Source organism: Pongo pygmaeus, chromosome 18 (genome assembly GCF_028885625.2).
Source record: "Pongo pygmaeus isolate AG05252 chromosome 18, NHGRI_mPonPyg2-v2.0_pri, whole genome shotgun sequence".
Lineage (NCBI taxonomy): Eukaryota > Metazoa > Chordata > Mammalia > Primates > Hominidae > Pongo > Pongo pygmaeus.
The window spans coordinates 3,325,622-3,345,876 of record NC_072391.2 but is presented as its reverse complement, the minus strand read 5'-3'; the positions used below and the strand labels follow the sequence as shown (position 1 = coordinate 3,345,876).

The 20,255-nt window shown below is 53.2% G+C and overlaps 2 protein-coding genes across 7 annotated transcripts; one reads left to right on the top strand and one right to left on the bottom strand.

Moving 5' to 3' along the window:
• Positions 1-1,577: 1,577 nt before the first annotated feature.
• ZNF213 (zinc finger protein 213) lies at positions 1,578-9,449 on the bottom strand. Of its 6 annotated transcripts, none has more exons than XM_054455687.2 (6): positions 9,088-9,428; positions 6,827-7,340; positions 6,005-6,128; positions 5,728-5,801; positions 5,433-5,556; positions 1,578-3,837 (listed from the first exon to the last, which is right to left on the bottom strand). In XM_054455687.2, exons 2-6 carry the CDS (start codon positions 7,223-7,225, stop codon positions 3,179-3,181), a joined length of 1,380 nt encoding a protein of 459 aa, XP_054311662.1. In that variant the 5' UTR covers positions 7,226-7,340; positions 9,088-9,428; the 3' UTR covers positions 1,578-3,178. The 6 variants fall into 6 exon arrangements, with proteins under 6 accessions (XP_054311662.1, XP_054311660.1, XP_054311663.1 ...); XM_054455685.2 differs by having other exon boundaries at positions 8,869-9,354; XM_054455688.2 differs by lacking the exon at positions 5,728-5,801 and having other exon boundaries at positions 6,005-6,190; positions 9,088-9,427.
• On the top strand, positions 8,890-19,254 carry LOC129016056 (uncharacterized). Its single transcript, XM_063655126.1, has 7 exons — positions 8,890-8,902; positions 9,057-9,182; positions 9,848-9,954; positions 12,376-12,459; positions 12,582-12,732; positions 15,192-15,384; positions 18,903-19,254. Exons 1-7 carry the CDS (start codon positions 8,890-8,892, stop codon positions 19,012-19,014), a joined length of 786 nt encoding a protein of 261 aa, XP_063511196.1. The 3' UTR covers positions 19,015-19,254.
• The last annotated feature ends 1,001 nt before the right edge of the window (positions 19,255-20,255 follow it).

Genomic DNA, 20,255 nt, shown 5'->3' with positions numbered 1-20,255 from the left:
GGGGAGAGCGGGGAAGGGGTCGGTGCTGGGCCTGAGGGTGGATGTAAGAGGCGGAGGCTCACCTGGACCGGGACCTCCCTCCTCTCGCAGCTCTCAAAGCCCAGGGCCTGGAACACGTCCTCCAGGGCAGTGACTACAGCGGCCACCACCCCAGGGCTGCTGAGCATCAGGGCTGCCCTTGGACCCTGGACGTCATACTTCCCCTGGGGAGGCAAAGCCAGAGCTGGGCTGGGCTGGGCTGGGGCTCAGCTGGGAGGCAGGAGCAGCTGGGCCAGGCGGTGCCTCCAGCTACCTTTCTCCCCAGGCTGTCTTGAGTGTCTGCCATCTGCATGGCCAGCCGCAGGGTCCCAGCCACCAGGAAAGCCATAGGGCCAGACGGGACTTCCTCCAAGCACCAAGCACGGAGCTCACCTCCTGGCCCTGGGTTCTCAGTGCCCTGGGTCCTAACCCTTGCCCTCTCCCCTAACGACTGCTATCAGCTCTGCTTATGAGCTGAGCTGGACTCTGCCCCCTCCCTGGAACCCTGGGTCCTGGCCCAGCTCTCCCAGCCCGGGCTTCATTCTCTGGCTCCTGCTGGTGACTTCTTTGCTGGCACTGACATGCCCCTACCTGAGCCAGGAACCTGTGCTCAATCCTATTCTTAGCTCCTGGCCTACGTGCTTATCTGATCTCGTTACACCCGAGTGTCTCCATTTGGAGCCAGCCACCACCACCAAGAAGTCCTTGTACCGTCCTGGCCACCCGCCACACACATGCACACAGTACGAGGCCCCCAGAGGTAAAAATCGCCAACTGGAATCAGCCTTGTCCACAGCGAGACCTCGCTTGCTTCTTATGGGAAACAGAGACCATGGCAGCGACCGCAGGATGATGTGTGCATGAGAGGTTGGCTAAGAAAGGCCTAGGGGCAGAGAGGGCTGGCACATGCACACCTGTTACCAAGGGACCAGAGCGTCTTGTCCGCTGGCCCCCGCCTCCCCTCAGCCAGGGGCCCTGAGGCCACCAGCAGATGAAAGAGAAGGAACCAGCATGGGTAGAAGGAGGGGTCGTGCCTGGGTGATCACTAGTTCTGACCATGCACCCACCAGCTCTTGGCGGGTCCCGGCCTGGGGCTCCTGGTAGGGAGAAGTTGGACGTCAGGGGCTGGTGGGAAGAGCAGGCCCGCTGTCAGCCCCTCCTCCAAGGGACTCAGCCTGGGGCAGCCTTGAGTTCCGGATCCCCAACACGCAGCAAGAGGGTCCCACCACTGACCAAGCAGTGTCTATGGGCCCTTCTTCCTTTCACAGTTGTGGGAGAGGACTGGCCTGGTGAAGACCCTGAGTCCTGCTCAGCTCCCCGTTCTGCTGGAGCACAGACGGTGCTCCCAGAGCAGGGCAGGCACGAGCTGACACAGGGGAACAAGAGTCCCAGGGTACACGGCTGCCCATTGGGGCCCAGCCGACCTGGACGCCAAGAACGCGGCTCCCCCTGGTGACGGCACAGCAGCATGTGCCACCAGGACACAAGGCCAGGGCAAGGGGTTTATATTACAGGTATCCCCACCCTCCAGCCACCGAAAGAACAGAACAGCCTGGAGGTAAGTTTTCACGTTTATTAATACTCTTCTGTTGCCCTTTGGAGGTCCGTGGGGGGAGTCCTTGCAGGGCCTCTGGTCTGTCCCTGTTTATGGAAGGCAGTGCTCAGGAGGCAGCAGCAAAGTGCCAATGAAGCTGGGCGTTAGTGCCGATGGAGCGGGGTATGTTAGTGCTGATGGAGTGGGGCGCCGAGTGGGGCGTTAATGCCAATGGAGCGGGGCGTCAGTGCCGATGGCGCGAGGCGTCAGTGCCGATGGCGCGAGGCGCCAGTGCCGATGGAGCGGGGAGCCAGTGCCGGTGGAGCCGGGCGTTAGTGCCGATGGAGCGGGGCGCGGGTGCCGATGGAGCGGGGCATCGGTGCCAGTGGAGCGGGGCGTTAGTGCCGATGGAGAGGGGCATTAGTGCTGATGGAGCTGGACGTAGTGATGATGGAGCGGGGTGGTAATGCCGATGGAGCTGGACGTTAGTGACAATGGAGTGGGGCACCAGTGTCGATGGAGCGGGGCGTTAGTGCTGATGGAGTGGGGCGCCAATGCCAAAGGAGCGGGTCATTAGTGCCGCTGGAGTGGGGGCGTTACTGCCGATGGAGTGGAGCATTAGGGCTGATGGAGTAGGGCGCCGAGTGGAGCGTTAGTGCCGATGGAGCAGGGCGCCAGTACCGATGGAGCGGGCCCGTTGGAGTGGGGGCGTTAGTGCCGACGGAGTGGGGCGCTGAGTGGGGCGTTAGTGCCGATGGAGCAGGGCGCCAAGTGGGGCGTTAGTGCCGATGGAGCAGGGTGCCAGGGCTGATGGAGTGGGGCGTTAGTGCCGATGATGTGGGGTGCTAGTGCTGAGTCTGGTGCAGCCGCACCTCTGGAGGAGCACATGGCAGCCAGGCGCCCTGTTCTTGGTCTCCAGGGTTGGCCTCCTGTGGCTGGAGCCACCATTATCCTCACCAGACTGGTGGGCAGGTGGCTCTCAGAGCCTCATGCTAGGGCAAGTAGGCCGAGGGCAAAGGCAGGCCAAGTCCATGTGGCCAGGACAAGGCAGAGTGGTCATGGCCTGGAAACGGGAGTGGCTGGGGGCCAGAAAGCCCCTGCCGCCGTGACTAACACCCACGGTCCCACAGGTGTGGGCTGTCTCTCCCAAAGCCCAGCAGCCCCCTGTGGGGCCAAGGCCAGTCCTCCACGCCCACTGAAAGGCACAGGTTGGCAGGGCAGAGGCCTGACCCACGGACCCACCCCACAGGGCGGGGGCCCAAGAGCCACACAGTCAAATGAGGCTCGGGGGCTTCTGGGAAGGGACCTAGACCTGAGTCCTCGCCACCCTGCTGCCCCTGCCGGGAATGTGTTGGGGCTCCAGGAAACTAGAGGGGAAGAGAAATGCTAGGCGCAGAAGGGGGAAAGAGGACAAGATTGGGGGCGGGAGGGGGAAGCTTCCGTTCCCTTTGAGTGCTGAGCAGGTCCTCAGAGCCGAGGAGGGCAGGCGAGCTCCGAGTGTGAGGTACCCTGGGGTCCCTCGGACAGCCCGGGAGGTGGCCACAGATGGAAGGAGAGTCCCAGTGGTGAACGAAGCAGGATGTGCCGTGGCTGGGCCTCCCCCGGGTTTCCGGCCAAGCCAGCTGCTCACCCCACCGGCTGGGCCATCTTGGCGTGCAGGCTCTGATGCGCGATGAGGTGCGCGCGCTGCTTGAAGCTCTTGTCGCACTCTCCGCAGCCGAAGGGCCGCTCACCGGTGTGCACACGCCGATGGTCCAGCAGGTAGGAGCGCAGCGAGAAGCTCTTGCCGCAGTCGCTGCAGCCGAAAGGCTTCTCGCCCGTGTGGATGCGCTGGTGGTCGGCCAGGTAGGCGCTGCGGCTGAAGCTCTTGCCGCACTCGGAACAGGAGAAGGGCTTCTCGCCCGTGTGCACGCCTTGGTGGCGCACCAGGTCCGAGGAGCTGCGGAAGCTCTTGTCGCACTCAGGGCACTTGTGTGGCTTCTCGCCCGTGTGCGTGCGCTGGTGCCGCGCCAGGTCCGAGCCCCAGCGGAAGCGCTTTCCACACTGCCCGCAGCTGTGCGGCTTCTCGGCTGCCAGGTCCCGGAACTGGCGCCGGCGAGTGGGTGGCCGCCCCCGTCGCGCGCCCACCACTGGGCCCAGGGCCGCCCTCGGCCGGTTCTCGCTCTCCCAGGCCTCAGCCTCCTCGGGGCTCCAGGACACAGTCACGTAGCTGCCTGTCTGGCCTGGCACCACCGGCACCACCTCCTGCAGCCGGGACTTCTCACTTTGGCCTTTGAGCCCCAAACCTGCAAAGGGAAGGAGGCAACCTCTTCAGTCCCACTCGGTTCTGCGGCCAGAGCTGAGGTGAGGAAGAAACAAGGCTGGGAAAAGCTCCCTGCCCTCCAGGTTCAGAAAACCCTGGGTTCACACAGCTGAATCCTCAGGTTCCTCATCTATAAAACAGGGATGATTGGCCGGGCACAGTGGCTCAAGCCTGTAATCCCAACATTTTGGGAGGCTGAGGCGGGCGGATCACCTGAAGTTAGGAGTTCGAGACCAGCCCAGCCAACATGGCGAAACCCCGTCTCTACTAAAAAATGCAAAAATCAGCAGGGCCTGGTGGCGCACATGTGTAATCCCAGCTACTCAGGAGGCTAAGGCAGAAGAATCACTTGAACCCAGGAAGCGGAGGTTGCAGTGAGCCGGGATCATGCCATTGCGCTCCAAGAGCGAGACTTTGTCTCAAAAACAAACAAAAACACAAATAAATCAAGGATGATGAAAAAATTCGGCAGAGCAGCAGTCTGAATAAGCCTCTGATCCCGCCTGCATGGGCCAGCCCCCTAAGCCATCTGTGCCCTGCAGGCCACACTGAGATCCAATCTCCCACTCTGAACCCGATATCAAGCTCCATAGCAGAACAATTTATAGTAATTTTGAAAATTTTCAAGGGCCGGGCGCGGTGGCTCACACCTGTAATCCCAGCACTTTGGGAGGCCGAGGCAGGCGGATCACGAAGTCAGGAGTTCGAGACCAGCCTGACCAACATGGTGGAAACTCGTCTCTATTAAAAATACAAAAAAATTAGCCGGGCATGGTGGCTTATGCCTGTAATCCCAGCTACTCAGGCTGAGGCAGGAGAACTGCTTGAACCCGGGAGGTGGAAGTTTCAGTGAGCTGAGGTCATACCACTGCATTCCGGCCTGGCGACAGAGCAAGACTCCATCTCAAAAAAAAAAAGAAAGAAAATTTTTCCCAACTGTCACAGTCGGAAACTGAGGAGCCAAACTGGTCTAGCTAGGGTGGCTCCCTTCACCACACAGGCTCTAGTTCTCCAAACTCAACACAGATCTGGACAGATCTCGACAGAGGTCGCAGCCCATCCCGCTGCGAGTGTGGACTGAACAAGATGATCCCTGATGGTGCTGAGAAGGGGCCTGGCATGGAGAGGGACCTGGTAAGTGCAGTTCTGACGAGCAGGGGCCCAGGCTGATGAGCAGCTGGGGTTCCCCGTCAGCACCCCTGCTCCTAGCAGCCCAAGGTGGCCTCACAACTATGCCTGATCCAAGTCCCAGCTGTGTCCCTTCAGCATCCACTGACCTGAGTCTGAGGTCCCTTATGTGTAAAATGGGGACAATACTTCCATGCACTAGGTTGTGAAACTCAAAGAAGTTGCCCTTACAAGCGCTCATGCAGGGCTGGGCAGTGCCAGCGCCGTCCCACGCTGCGTGTGGAAACACACAAAAACTGATCGTCAGCCAAGAAAGGAGTTACTCAGGCTCCTGGCAAGACCTAGGGAGAGCCTCCTTTGGAACCAGCTAAGGATGGGGTGGGAAACAAGACTGAAGTTCCAGCAGAATGTGGGGCGGCCAGCCTGGACCCAAAGGCCCTGGGTGCTTACCCAGGGTGGTGTTCCGGGAGTTCTCCCGCTTTATGTCCCAGAAGAGATCCCGCTGAGCAGGGTCCAGGGTGCCCCATTCTTCCCGGGAGAAATAGAATGGAATGTCTCCCAATGCCACAGGTCCCTGGAATGGGGTAAGAAGACCCGGCTCAGGGCTCCCTTGCTCAGGCCTCCCAGCAGCACTGGCGGGGACAGGATGGGTCAGATGAAAGAGGCCTGATGGGACAGCAAGTCCCATTTTACAAACTCAACAGAGCCAAGTGCCTTATAGAAGACAAAGGGACTGGTGACTCACATGGACCCCAGAGACAAAGCAGGTGTCCGTCGTCTCTCTGGTACGCCCCTCTTTAAGAAGAGCAGGAGGCTGGGCTGAAGGAGAAGAATGGAGCCTTAGAAAGGCCAGCCCAGGCTTGACACCAACGCCTATGGCCTCCCCAGCCTGTGCGCATGCACGCACGCCCTGGACTTCACAGAGGGAGCTGTCCTGCCTGTGACCCTTAGGGCAACGCCGGTGACAAAGCTAGGTCCCTGACCAGCCACTCTACTGCCGACAAGGATGGAGGCTTACTCACCGCTATGGCTGTGCTGCTCCTGGGGAACAGATGGCCGCCTCCGTGCCCCCACCACTGGGGGAGGCCCCTTGGCCTGAGATCCCTGGCCTGCAGCCTCGGGTTCCGCCTCCTCCGAGGGCACATCCTGTGCAGGAACCACAATATGCTCATCAGCCCGAGACCAGACCGGGGGAGACAGTTTATTCCCTGGGAAGGAGACACAGGACATGACCCTCAGGATACTGGGGTGTGAGAAGGAGACCAATATGGTACCCCAGGAAAGTCCAGAGGAGAATGTGGTACCAGGTAATGCTGTGTGCCCGAGGATGCTCCCCGATCATTCACGAGGCAAGAACCAGCCCTGAAAGGCCAGAATCACAGCCACTTAGCAAGGGGGTAGCTAGGGACCCTCCTGCCAAAGGCAAAACCCCATCCCCCAGCCACTCATTAGAACCTCCCCAGATGCATCCAATGTGAAGGACCCAACATCCCACAAGGTAGCAGGGGCCCCGGACAGCTCCACCTTCTCGCCCCACTCTGGAGCTGGCTCTATGCACATCCTTGTGTCCCCAGAGCCAGGCCTAGAGCAAAATGCAAATAAACATCAGCAGACCCTACATGGAACTAAAACCTCCTATGTGGAACATTCGCACTTCAGCCCAATTGCTGCCTTCCAAAGCCACAAAAAATAAATCACATTTACTTTGGATTGCATCTTTCAGAAAAGCACCCATGGCACGCTGTGCTTGTGTGAGCCTCTGGGAGAGTTATCTTTGCAGGGTACCCACTTCTCTTGAGCTCAGGTACCATCCAGGTGCCCCTGGATGTGGAAGGGCCCCTCACCTGTGGCCAGGCTTTCACTGGCTGCTTCTGTAGGTCCTCCACCAAGGCGACAGCCTCCTCGCCACTTCCTGGGTGCTGCTCACGCACCCAGCCCTGGATCTCCCCTGGCAGCACTGCCAGGAACTGCTCCAGCACCAGCAGCTCCAGGATCTGCTCCTTGGTACGCAGCTCAGGCCGCAACCAGCGGCAGCAGAGCTCCCAGAGCTGGCTGAAGGCCTCATGAGGCCCATGCACATCCCCATAGCAGAATTGCCGGAAGCGCTGGCGGCAGGCTTCGGAATCCCTGCCGTCCTCATGCTGGGCAGATTCCTGTTCCCAGGAGGAATCTTCCACTTTCACAATCAGAAGCCCTTCTCCCTCCCCAGGGGCCTGGTCCTGGGGCTCCAAGGGGGATGCCATTCCCCTGGCCTGAGGCTCAGGGTTGGTCGGCCTCAACCTGGGCCCCAGAACCTGTACTTTCAGTCTCCCAGAGGGATCCCCTGTGGTAGCTGGGCCGGCATCTGGATGTGTACTCCTGGGGAAAGAGCAAAATGGCAGGACTGAGGAAGAAGGATGTGGAATACAAGAGCAAACCCCAGGCTGAAGAGCCATCCAGTCCCCATCCTTTCATGGCCCTGAAGCCTTTTCTAGGCTTTACTGTAATGCCTTGCTCACGTGACTGTCTCTCCTATTAACACAGGCCCACAAGCTCTGATCCCAAAGCCAAAAATCCAAAACCCGGGTATTTCATAACTCTTTGACTGCAAAACCCAAAGTCATTCATTTGGCAGCACCACCTGACCTGATATAAGCATATTTATAATCTCAATTTATTCCACTACTCAAAATTATGGTGGAAATATTAATAACATATATCTTCAGTTTATAAAAATTCATTGAGCTATACCCACTGATGTGTTTTTCTGTATGTACATTATACATCAATTAAATATCTTTTTTTTTTTTTGAGACAGAGTCTCACTCTGTCGCTCAGGCTGGAGTGCAGTGGCACAGTCTCAGTTCACTGCAACCTCCGCCTGCCGGGTTCAAGTGATTCTCCTGCTTCAGCCTCCCCAGTAGCTGGGACTACAGGCACCAGCTACCACGTCCAGCTAATTTTTTGTATTTTTAGTAGAGACGAGGTTTCACCATGTTGGCCAGGATAGTCTCAAACTCCTGACCTTGTGATCCACCCACCTCGGCCTCCTAAAGTGCTGGGATTACAGGCGTGAGCCACTGCGCCCGGCCTAATTAAAAAATTTTAACTGATATGTTTCATTATTTAGTGTTGCCCCAGATTCCTCTGGAGATGTGCTTGATATATCGTATGTGCACTATATTATGTTTATCAAATTTGAAAACCTCTGAATTCCAAAACACATCTGGCCCTGAGGTGTCACAGAAGGGCTCACAGACACCATCCAAAGCCATTTATCCACAGGTACATATAAATGTATGACACATTTATACCTTACATTGTTACTCTTTACTGAAAAGTGTATTATGCAATTTTCAGTAATCGATTTTTTGTTTCAACAATAAAAATACAAACTGGCCGGGCTTGGTGGCTTATGCCTGTAATCCCAGCATTTTGGGAGACAGACACAGGACGATTGCTTGAGGCGAGGGGTTCAAGACCCCTTTGGGAAGACAATGTGAGACGCCATCTGTACCAAAAAACAAAAAAAGCCAGGTGGGGCTCCTGTAGTCCCAGCTACTGGGGAGGCTGAGGAGGGAAGATTGCTTGAGTCCAGGAGTTTGAGGTTGCAGTGAGCTATGACCGCACCACTGTACTCCAGCCTGGGCAACAGAGTGAGACCATCTCAAAAAAAAAGAAAAGTAAAAAGAAAAAAAAAAGCAAACCATCGTAATAAAAAAAGGGAAGATTCAAACAATATAGAAATCCGTAAAACTCTCCCTTCCTCAATGCCATTGTACCCCCCGACTTAACAGTCTGACAAATGACGTCCCAGACCTTTTCCTGTGCTTTCACTAAAAAAGCCATCCATAGGGGGGAGAAAAGGAAAGGTGCTTGATGTGTTTTCACATAAATGAGAACTTACTGCACAGACATTAGCGGCACTATGAGCTTCCGCGGTATGGATATGCTCTAGTTTCTTAATCAATACTCGAGTGATGCATTCGGGTTGTTTCCAATTCTTTAGTCCACCCTAAGCACTTTATTTATTCTGCTCCTCACAACACCCCTGAAAGGTGCGTGCACCATTCTCATCCTCTGGTGACTTCGAAGAAGACTTTCCTCGAAGAGGGCCAGGACTCACCAGGGTCGCTCAGCAGGACACGGCAGGCGGGAAGGAGAGCCAGCCGGAGCCCCGCGCTGTCCCCCGCAGCCTCGCCCGCGGGGCGAGCGACGATCGTGCAGGGGCGTCTGCCGGGGGACCAAGGAGGCAGAGCGGCGCGGGGGACCAGCACTTCCTAGCAGTGCGCGCGCCCTCCGGCCTCTGCCTCGGGCGCTGATCCCGGCCACCCGGAGCCCGGTGCTTGTTGTCGGAGCCAGACGGCCAGAGCACCCGTCCCCGCCCCCGCCCCCGCCCCCGAAACACACAACGCCCACGACTGCCCAGAAGATCCCACTTCCGCCGCGAGCTCCCGGCGCCGGAAGTCCTCGCGGGGCTCGCTGGGAAACTACGCAGGGCAAGCATTCCCCAGCTCCCAGAAAGCCGTTCGTCCACTGAGCCCACCTTCTCCTTGACTGATGGCCAATGAACAGGAAGAATTCTCAGGCTGCCTATTAGAAGACGGAAAGGCCATACGCGTCATACATCTGCATCCGGAAGGAAAGGCGAGGCTCTGCATCTAGATTTACTTCGTTCTCTTTCGTCTCCGCTTTTTTTCCCACATTTCCTTGCGCCCCTGGCCCTTGGGCGACAAAAAGGGGAAGCCAGGGCTGGCCTGAGGAACGGAGAGGGCACATGGCCTAACCACGAGTGGAGCTTCTGCTCCGCCCGAAGGGATGCGCTGGAGCGGCCTCTTCCTTCCGTCACGGTCTTTCTTTGCCAACTAGTAGGTGAGGGCCGTAAGGCCGCGGGCCGTGGAGCTCGGGCCGGGGAGACTCGTTTCCAGCCTCTTGGGTCCCGCTCCTCCCAGTTCCCCGGAGAGGCGTGGAGCTTGCTGGGAAGTGCCCTCAGGTAAGGGGCGCGGAGCCTCCTGCGGCGATCCTCTGTCTTCGGGTCGCCTTAGCAGGATGCGCGGCAAGCGGGACACTGACCTGGCCGGAGTCCCGCGCTCTCCCACCAGCTGCTACGTCCACGAGTTGCTGCTGGGCGGCAGGGGTCCCACGGCCCGGAGGGATCTAGAGCAAGGGGGCTCGGGGTCCTTTCCATACCCTCGGATCCTCTCCCATTATCTCCACGCCTCGACCCGGCAATGATCTTAGGCTCCAGATATCTTTCATAAATGGAAAGAGCTTTCTTGGTTTGTTTTGTCTTAATTATGCAAGTGTTGCATGCTTGGAAGAGAAAATTAAGAAAGTTAATTGGAAAACCATAAAGATAGCTTTCTCGTGATAGCCACAAGGCTTGCTCCCTCACTCTGCTCATATGTCACCCCCTCAAGGAGGCCTTCCTCAGCTCTGTAAACAACCTCTGCGCGGCCTTACTTTTCTCCCTAATGTTTACCACTACCTGACATATACTTGTTTCCCACGACTCAAAGATAAGTGTTCATGAGGGCAGACACTTTTTAATGCCCTACCACAAGCACCTAGAATTGTGCCTGGCACATGGTAGATGCTTAGTAAATATTTGTTTAATGAATGAAGGTAAAAAACATTTATAATACGACCATCCAGGAATAAGCACTATTCATATTTTAGTCTGTTCTTACAGTTTTACTGTTCAGACAGATATATGTCTGTGAATATATATGTATTATATATATATGTGTGTGTGTATATATATATATATATATATATATATATATATCTTTTTTTTTTTTTTGAGACGGAGTCTCGCTCTGTCACCCAGGCTGGACTGCAGTGGCGCGATCTTGGCTCACTGTAACCTCCGCCTCCTGGATTCAAGCGATTCTCCTGCCTCAGCCTCCCGAGTAGCTAGGATTACAGGCGTGTGTCACCACGCCCGGCTAATTTTGTATTTTTAGTAGAGACGGGGTTTCTCCATGTTAGTCAGGCTGGTCTCGAACTCCTGACCTCAGGTGATCTGCCCGCCTCGGCCTCCCAAAGTGCTGAGATTACAGACGTGAGCCACCGTGCCCAGTGGAATTTTCATATTTTAAGTCCCCCAGCCTTGGACATTTAGATTGTTTCTATCTTTATGTATTTGCAGATATGCTTCTACATACACCTTTATGCATTTGCTTGAACATTTCCCTGAGAAAAACTAGAAATGGAATTGCCAGATTACTTTGTGTACATGTTTCCAAACTGTCCTCCAGAAAGAATGTAATGCTTTGAACTTCCACTTGAGACTCAAATGTTTACCTTCCTCTGTTCCTCCAGATTTGGACATGTACAGTGTTCAGCCGTTGTTGTGGCATTCCAGTTCAATTGGGAAACAGCTTGATGTAGCGTCCCCATAAGGTCCACAGTAATTAAGTTTTTTTTTTTTTTTTGGTGCAGTGGTGCAATTTTGTGGCTCACTGCAACCTCCACCTCCCAGGTTCAAGTGATCCTCCCACCTCAGCCTCCCTAGTAGCTGGGATTACAGGTGCACGCCACCACACCAGGCTAATTTTTGTATTTTTAGTAGAGATGGGGTTTCACCAGGTTAGCCAGGCTGGTTTTGAACTCCTGACCTCAAGGGATCCGCCTGCCTCAGCTTTCCAAAGTGCTGGGATTACAGGTGAGAACCACTGCACCCATCCTATTAAACTTTTAAATCATGATAGTTACCATGTATAGAGTGTTTATATGCCAGGCATTGAGCTAAGTCCTTTACATCTTGCGCTCATTCTGTGCAGCAGCCTAATGGGAGAAATTCCATGAATATAGTTACCATTTTCTTGATTTCTAGAGAAGCTGGATATGTTTTCTTTTTTTCAAGTATTATTTCTATTTATCCTTTTGTGAATTGTCTGTTGTTATTTTCATTGGAATATTCTTTTTTTTTGACAGAGTCTCACTCTGTTGCCCAGGCTGGAGTGCAATGGCGCGATCTCGGCTCATTGCAAACCTCTGCCTCCCGGGTTCAGGCAATTCTCCTGCCTCACCCTCCTGAGTAGCTGGGATTACAGGCATCCACCACCACGCCCAGCTAATTTTTTGTATTTTTAGTAGAGATGGGGTTTTGCCATGTTGGCCAGGCTGGTCTCGAACTCCTGACCTCAGGTGATCCACCCATTTCGGCCTCCCAAAGTGCTGGGATTACAGGCATGAGCCCCCGTGCCCGGCCACACCATTATTTTGAAGAGAAAATTTGATAAAAATAATTGGTCAGTTGTAAAGATGGTTAACTACCCAACTGGGTAAGAGAGATTTCTAAGAGTTACAGAATAGCAACTGCAGGAAGGAACTTGTGCCCTTAGGACTGAGGAAGTAAAAAGGAAGGAAACTTGGAAACACAAAAGAGTCCTTCCCCTTTCAATTCAAGGTGGAGACTGGACCTCAGAGAGGGAGTGGGTGCCCTGAGAACTCACAGCTGGTGGACAGCGGAAAGGGCAGAACCCGGACCAAGGTGAGGACAGCGGAACTGAAGTTCTGCTGGTTACCTCTCCTGCCCTCCGCTGGCCGCACTGGAGAAGACAGCCCCTCCCTCCTGCTCTGACCTGACAGTGTTCATCCATGGCCCTCTATTAGGGAAGAACAACATCAAGCTGGCTAGCAAGGAACTGTATACAGGGTCCAGCTGGGTATCACACTGGATCTCACCCAAAGCTGAGATGTGATCCAGCTCAGTATCACAAAGCAGAACGAAAAGGATGTGTTCGGGCTGAGAGGCAATACATTGGTAAGTGGCACATGAACTGTATTTTCTATTGAGCATTGCTGGTATATGGCAAATTTGCATAAAATTATATTGAAATTGACTACCTGATTGCACTTTCTTATTCCTTCTGATAATTTTTCACGTGTTCTTTTTCTTTCTTTCTTTAGATGGAGTCTCGCTCTGTCGCCCAGGCTGGAGTCCAGTGGCGCGATCTCGGTTCACTGCAAGCTCTGCCTCCCGGGTTCATGCCATTCTCCTGCCTCAGCCTCCCGAGTAGCTGGGACTACAGGCGCCCGCCACCACGCCTGGCTATTTTTTTTTTTGAGATGGAGTCTCACTCTGTTACCCAGGCTGGAGTGCAGTGGCGTGATCTCAGCTCACTGCAAACTCCGCCTCCCGGGTTCATGCCATTCTCTTGCCTCAGCCTCCCGAGTAGCTGGGACTACAGGCACCCACCACCACACCTGGCTAATTTTTTGTATTTTTAGTAGAGACGGAGTTTCACCATGTTAGCCAGGATGGTCTCGATCTCCTGACCTCGTGATCCACCTGCCTCGGCCTCTTTTTTGTATTTTTAGTAGAGATTTCACCGTGTTAGCCAGGATGGTCTCGATCTCCTGACCCCATGATCTGCCCGCCTCAGCCTCCCAAAGTGCTAGGATTACAGGCGTGAGCCACCGCGCCTGGTCATTTATGTATTTATTTAGTTAGTTAGTTTTGAGACGGAGTCTTGCTCTGTAGCCCAGGCTGAAGTGCAGTGGCGCCATCGCGGCTCACTGCAACCTCCACCTCCCACGTTCAAGCAATTCTCCTGCCTCAGCCTCCCAAGTAACTGGGATTATAGGAGCATACCACCATATCTGGCTAATTTTTTGTATTTTTAGTAGAGATGAGGTTTCACCATGTTGGCTAGGCTGGTCTCGAACTCCTGATCTCATGATCCACCCGCCTTGGCCTCCCAAAGTGCTGGGATTACAGGCAATTCTGCTGCCTCAGCCTCTCAAGTAGCTGGGATTACAGGTGTGTGCCACCATGCCCGGCTAATTTTTGTATTTTTAGTAGAGATGAGGTTTCGCCATGTTGCCCAAACTGGTCTCAAACTCCTGACCTCAAGTGATCTACCTGCCTTGGTCTCCTAAAGTGTTGAGATTACAGGCATGAGCCATCGCGACCGGCCCACTGTTTTTTCTAGCTAGAAAATATAGTCTGAAGTGGCCAGGTGCAGTGGCTTACGCCTGTAATCCCAGCACTTTGGGAGGCAGAGGCGGGTGGATCATGAGGTCAGGAGATCAAGACCATCCTGGCTAACACGGTGAAACCCCAGCTCTACTAAAAATACAAAAAATTAGCCAGACGTGGTGGCAGGTGCCTGTGGTCCCAGCTAGTCAGGAGGCTGAGGCAGGATAATGGCGCGAACCCGGGAGGCGGAGCTTGCAGTGAGCCAAGATCGCACCACTGCACTCCAGCCTGGGCGACAGAGCGAGACTCTGTCTCAAAAAAACAAAAAAACAAAAAAGAGAAGATAGTCTAAGGCCAGGTGTGGTGGCTCATGCCTGTAATCCCAACACTTGGGGAGGCTGAGGCGGGTGGATCATGAGGTCAGGAAATCGAGACCATCCTGGGTAACCTGGTAAAACCCTGTCTCTACTAAAAATACAAAAAATTAGCCAGACGTGGTGACGGGCACCTTGTCCCAGCTACTTGGCAGGCTGAGGCAGGAGAATGGCGTGAGCCCAGGATGCGGAGGTTGCAGTGAGCTGAGATCGCGCCACTGCACTCCAGCCTGGGTGACAGAGCGATACTCCGTCTCAAAAAAAAAGAAAACATAGTCTATAAATAATGAAGAAAGTAAAGTGAACCTGGGAGGTGGAGGTTATAGTGAGCTGAGATCACGCCTCTGCACTTCAGCCTGGGCAGCAGCAAGACTCCGTCTCAAAAAAAAAAGAAAAGAAATATGCGAGCTGCTAAGCTAGGCAGTTCTGGCTCAAGATCTCTCATGATACTGCAGACACCACACCAACGAGGACCCCAGTCCTCTGGCACTGGAGGACCCACTTAGAAGGCGGATCACTCACATGGCTCTTGGCAGGAGACCTCAGTTCCTCCCCACGTAGGCCTCCCTATAGGACTGCTTGAGTGTCCCATTTGCCAAATGATCTAAATATGTTCCGGTTTTGATTGGCTACTCTGCAATGTGGGCCGTTATCTAGCAGATTCAGTGGGGCTTGAAGTGTCAGTTCCTGCTGCAGGGATGTTATATGGAACCTTTGGCAGGCCGCTACAGACGAATCATAATATAAACCTGTGCTAATTATTGATTACGTCGCAGCTCCTGCATTGCCTGCTCTGTGAAATGTTTCTGGCCCTTTAGTTTTTCCTTTACCAGCTGGCATGGTCTTAAGCTTTGTCAGTAGAGGGCGCTGGAGAGACATTGCAGGAGACTAGAGTTTCCCTTCCTGCTTCTGGTGTGTTCTCTCTAGGCTCCGGCAGGACGGGTGACTTCTTCCGAGTCTGGCTTCTGCAGCACACAGGGCTTCGCCAGCACCCAGCTCCTGCAGCATGGACAGCTCGTGTGACAGCAGGCGCCCACAGCCTGCAAAGCTTCTCCAGTGCCGCCTCCTCAGTGAACCGCAAGCAGCGGCACCTAGCAGCTTTCTCCACCACCCTCTTCAGGTAGTTCTGTAGCAGCGCGTTTCTCATGAGACACTTCCCTGTGAGCAGTTTTTTCTACCCTTGAGGATGGATTTCCAGCAAGTTCTGCCCATGTGGTACCACAGCCACTTCTCTGCCATTCAGTGAAACTGCAGATGTGCCCTCTTCACGGTCTGGATCTAAGCCCAGGGACCAGGAAACCTCTTGCTTGAGTGCTGGAACTCAGGCCAGAAGGTATGGCTGCTACTATCTGCTGTGACCAAAGAGAATCAGAGTTCTCTTTACTTCTTACCAGCCAACCTCTTGAAAATGCCTTTTTTTTTTTTTTTTTTTTTTTTGAGACGGAGTCTCGCTCTGTTGCCCAGGCTGGAGTGCAGTGGCTCACTGCAACCTCCGCCTCCTGGGTTCAAGTGATTCTCCTGCCTCAGCCTCCCGAGTAGGTGGGATTACAGGCATGTGCCACCACGCCCAGCTAATTTTGTATTTTTAGTAGTGACGGGGTTTCTCCATGTGGTCAGGTTGGTCTCAAACTCTCGACCTCAGGTGATCCACCTGCCTCAGCCTCCCAAAGTGCTGGGATTACAGACGTTAGCCACAGCGCCGGGTCTAAGCCCTTTATAGCTTAATTCTATATATTAAATTTTCCCAGTTCAAATTACTGTGTGCTTCCCTTCTCCTGATTGGACCTTGCTTGATACAAAATTAGTACAAGGAGTGGTCTCAAGAGATAGATGCACAAAGAAGGGATATGGGGACGGATTTGGGTATTTGGGCTTGAGTGCAGACTGAGCTCCTTGACAATGAGAAATAGGATATGTATTAGTAAGGGTTCTCCAGAAACAGAATAACAGAATCTCTGTGTGTGTGTGTGTGTGTGTGTGTGTGTGTGTGTGTGTGTGTGTGTGTGTGTGTGTGTGTGTGTGTGTGTGTGTGTGTGTGTGTGTGTGTGTAGAGAGAGAGAGCTTTTATGTGTGTGTATATACGTATATATACACACACACACACTAAGGTATTGCCTCACATGATTATGGCAGTCGAGAAGCCCCACAATCTGCTATCTGCAAGCTGGAGACCCAAGAAGGTCAGTGGTGTAGCATTCTTTTTTTCAGATGGGGTCTCCCTCTGTTGCCCAGGCTGGACTGCAGTGGCACAATCACAGCTCACTACGGCCTTGACTTCCCCAGCTCAAGCAATCTTCCCATCTCAGCCTCCTGAACAGCTGGGACTACAGGTAGATGCCACCATACCCAGCTAATTTGTTCTATATATTTTTTTTTATATAGAGATGGCCTCTCCTTATATTGCCTAGGCTGGTCTCGAACTCCCATGGGCTCAAGCTATCCGCCTGCCTCCGCCTCCTAACAGTTTTGTAATTTTAAGGCCTGAGAGCCAAAGGCCAATGGTGTAGATTCCAATTCAAGACTCAAGGCCTGAGAGTCAGGAGCACAAGACCAGGAGATCAATGTCCCAGTACCCAGGTCTCAAGTACTCAGGCACAGAGATAATTCAACCTTCCTCTGCCTTGATGTTCTGTTTAATTCCATACCGGATGGATGATGCCCACCCGTGTTGAGGGCCGTCTGCTTTACTCACTCAGCCAATTCAAACGTTAATCTCTTCTTGAGAAACCCTCATAGACACACCCAGAAATAATGTTTAACCAGCTGTCTGGGCATGCCTTGGCCCAGTAAAGTTTAACATGAAATTAACCATCACAGGATGCTGGTTATCCACGGCATGCAGTGATATCACAATTAATCAAGCAGCCACCTGCAGGTGATTATGAAGTGCCAATGAAAGCACATACCTGGTGGGAACAAGTAGCTGCTGCACTCGGCCATTATGGTGTCCACAGATGTATAATGATGATTATACAGCCATGGTATGGGATACATTATTTTTAGTGCACTTGAGCATTTACAGTGAGAAAATGACAAACCCAAGTCCCTTAGCTCAGTTCAAGTTATGGTCTGAGAACCTGAGAACTTCTGTGATAGCTTAGAAGCAGCTCTTATTTGGTATAGCCACAATACTGTCACTGAAAATCAAACACAAAACTTAACTGTAGAGTCGCTGAATAATAATGACAGCTAAATTCCCAGGCCCAACAAATCTCTCACATGAAAGTTACTACGCTGATTGGTAAAGAAGGTGATCCTGGCCAGGCGCAATGGTGCAGTCCTGTAATCCCAGTTACTCGGGAGGCTGAGGCAGGAGAATTGCTTGAACCTGGGAGGTGAGGTTGCAGGGGGCCGAGATGGCGCCACTGCACTTCCAGACTGGGCGACAGAGCGAGACTCTATCTCAAAAAAACAAAACAAAATGAAAAAACAGAAGGTGATCCTGAAACTCAAAGTGGGGATATATGTTTGGACCCAGATGAAATTGACAGTCTTGATTCCTTAAGTCACTCTGAGCCTCCTTTACCAGTAGAAGTAGTTTGCCCTCAGTATCTGAACAGAATAGCCTTTCTCTGCTTGAAAACCTTAGGATAACCTCCCCAGGGGCAGAAGACCTAAAAGGGAATGTCCATTTTCCTGAAAACCCACCACAATTGCACTGCATTGCCAGTAAACTCATAACAACTAGGGTCAAATCTCAACAGAATCTATATATGTGTGTGTGTGTATAGAGAGAGAGGCTGCACAAGCATGTGCAAGAGACAGAGAGAGAGGGGAAAGATACACATTATGACCCAGGAGGAAATAGCTTATACACTAAAATAATTCACTTTGCTAATATAAACTAGCAGAAACCTGGGGGACAGATGCAAGAGTAGATTCTAAGGATAGCATACCAAAGTGGACAGAATATAAAAAGAGATGAGATTAGACCGGGTGCAGTAGCTCATGCCTGTAGTCCCAGCACTTTAGGAGGCAGAGGCTGGAGAATCATCACTTGAGCCCAGGAGTTTGTTATCAGTTTGGGCAACATAGTTGAAACATAAAATACAAAAATTAGCGGGGGCGTCGTGGTGAGCACCTATAGTCCCAGCTACTCAGAAAGCTGAGGTGGGAGGGTCGCTTGAGCTTGAGAGGTCAAGGCTGCAGTGAACTGTGATCATGCCACTGCACTTCAGCCTGCATGACAGAACAAGACTCTGTCACAAATTTAATGTTAGCATGTGTGGCTGTTGGTGGCTTTTTAGCAGTTTACTCCATTGGTTGGCTGAAATTTGGACTCAGTGGTGGCCTTCAGTTAACAAGGTTGAGATGGCTGAAGTGGCATGACAGGAAAGAAGGAAACCAAAGGCTCCTTTTCCTTAGGGAGATGGAAATGTTCAGTGGCCTTATCATGCATGACCTGTGTACCCACCCCATCCCCAGCTATCTTTTACCAGTAGACACTGGCTTCACTAAGTCTCTGAGAAAGGCATTAATGACAGAATCACCTGAATCCTTGAAAAGCTCTGTGGTTGCTCTGTGAGATCTGTGTTCATCTTCATGACTAGCCTAGGGCTTTGTTAGTTGAGAACATAAAAATTGCTGTCTTAAGTTACTGAGGTGCAGGCCATTCATTGGGTGCTGCCTTTACACCAGGCAGGAAGCCCACCTGACCCCACGTCTCAGGCTGCCAGAGAAGCGTGTGATGAGGAAGGCTGGACTATCTTCACAGGACACCGGGGAGAAGCCTCAAGCCACAGCCCCCTGACAAGTCTCAGCTCTCCAGCCTGTCTCCTGGCTCCCCTCCCCTCGACACGGGGGTGTTGGCGGGGGGGTCATTTCAGCTCCTGGGCACCAGTCTCCTCCTCATGTTTATCCTGTTCCCTTTGCTTGAAAGGTTCTTACTCCAGATCCTTGTAAAACGGCTTCTCACCCTTTGAGTCTCAGCTTAAATGTCCCCTCCTTGGAGGGGTCTTCCCTGACAATGAAGCTCCGACCGTCCTCTCCTGTTTTACCTAGTTCATTTTTTTCTGGCATTTGTAACTACTTGAAGTTAAAGTGTGTGCCATGTATGTGTCTGTCAGTTTCCCCCACCACACTGGAACCCCACGAGGGCAAGGGTCTTTTCTGGAATCTTCATCACTTACAACTCAACATTTAGCAAAGGACCTTTGCTAAATTAACAGGCATTCATTTTGTATTTGAAAAATGAACAAGTGAGGCCGGGCGTGGTGGCTCACACCTGTAATCCCGGCACTTTGGGAGACCGAGGCGGGCTTGAGATCAGGACTTCGAGACCGGCCTGGCCAACATGGTGAAACCCCATTAAAAATACAAAAATTGGCTGGGCGCGGTGGCTCACGCCCGTAATCCAAACACTTTGGGAGGCTGAGGCGGGCGGATCACGAGGTTAGGAGTTCGAGACCAGCCTGGCCAACATAGTGAAACCCCGTCTCTACTAAAAATACAAAAATTAGCCGGGCATGGTGGCAGACGCCTGTAATCCCAGCTACTCGGGAGGCTGAGGCGGAAGAATCGCTTGCACCGGGAGGTGGAGATTGCAGTGAGCCGAGATCACGCCACTACACTCCAGCCTGGGCGACAGAGCACGAATCCATCTCCGAAAAAGAAACAAAACGAACGTGTGAGGAACGCAGCAAAGCCCCTACAGTTAACGTTTGCCGCCCTCTGCCCCTCAGGCACTGCAAAGCTGCAAGCCGCCTCGCGCAGCCCGCGCGTTTCTTCTTCTCCCCCGGAAGAGGGCACGGTCTCCTTCCTGGCCGCTGTCTGCCGGCCGTACCGCACGACAGCTGGCAGCACCGTCAGCCACTGCTCCGGAGCTCGGAAGATGCTCTAGCTCCGCGGCAAGTGCAGCGAACCCACCCAACCCTGGTGCAGGAGCCATTGCCGCAAATTGACAGGGAGTCCTCTGGGCCGGAAGTGGCCCTGGCCCTGCGCCATATGCTCTCTAGGACTGCAGGAGGCTCGGCATCTCGGTGATAGACCCAG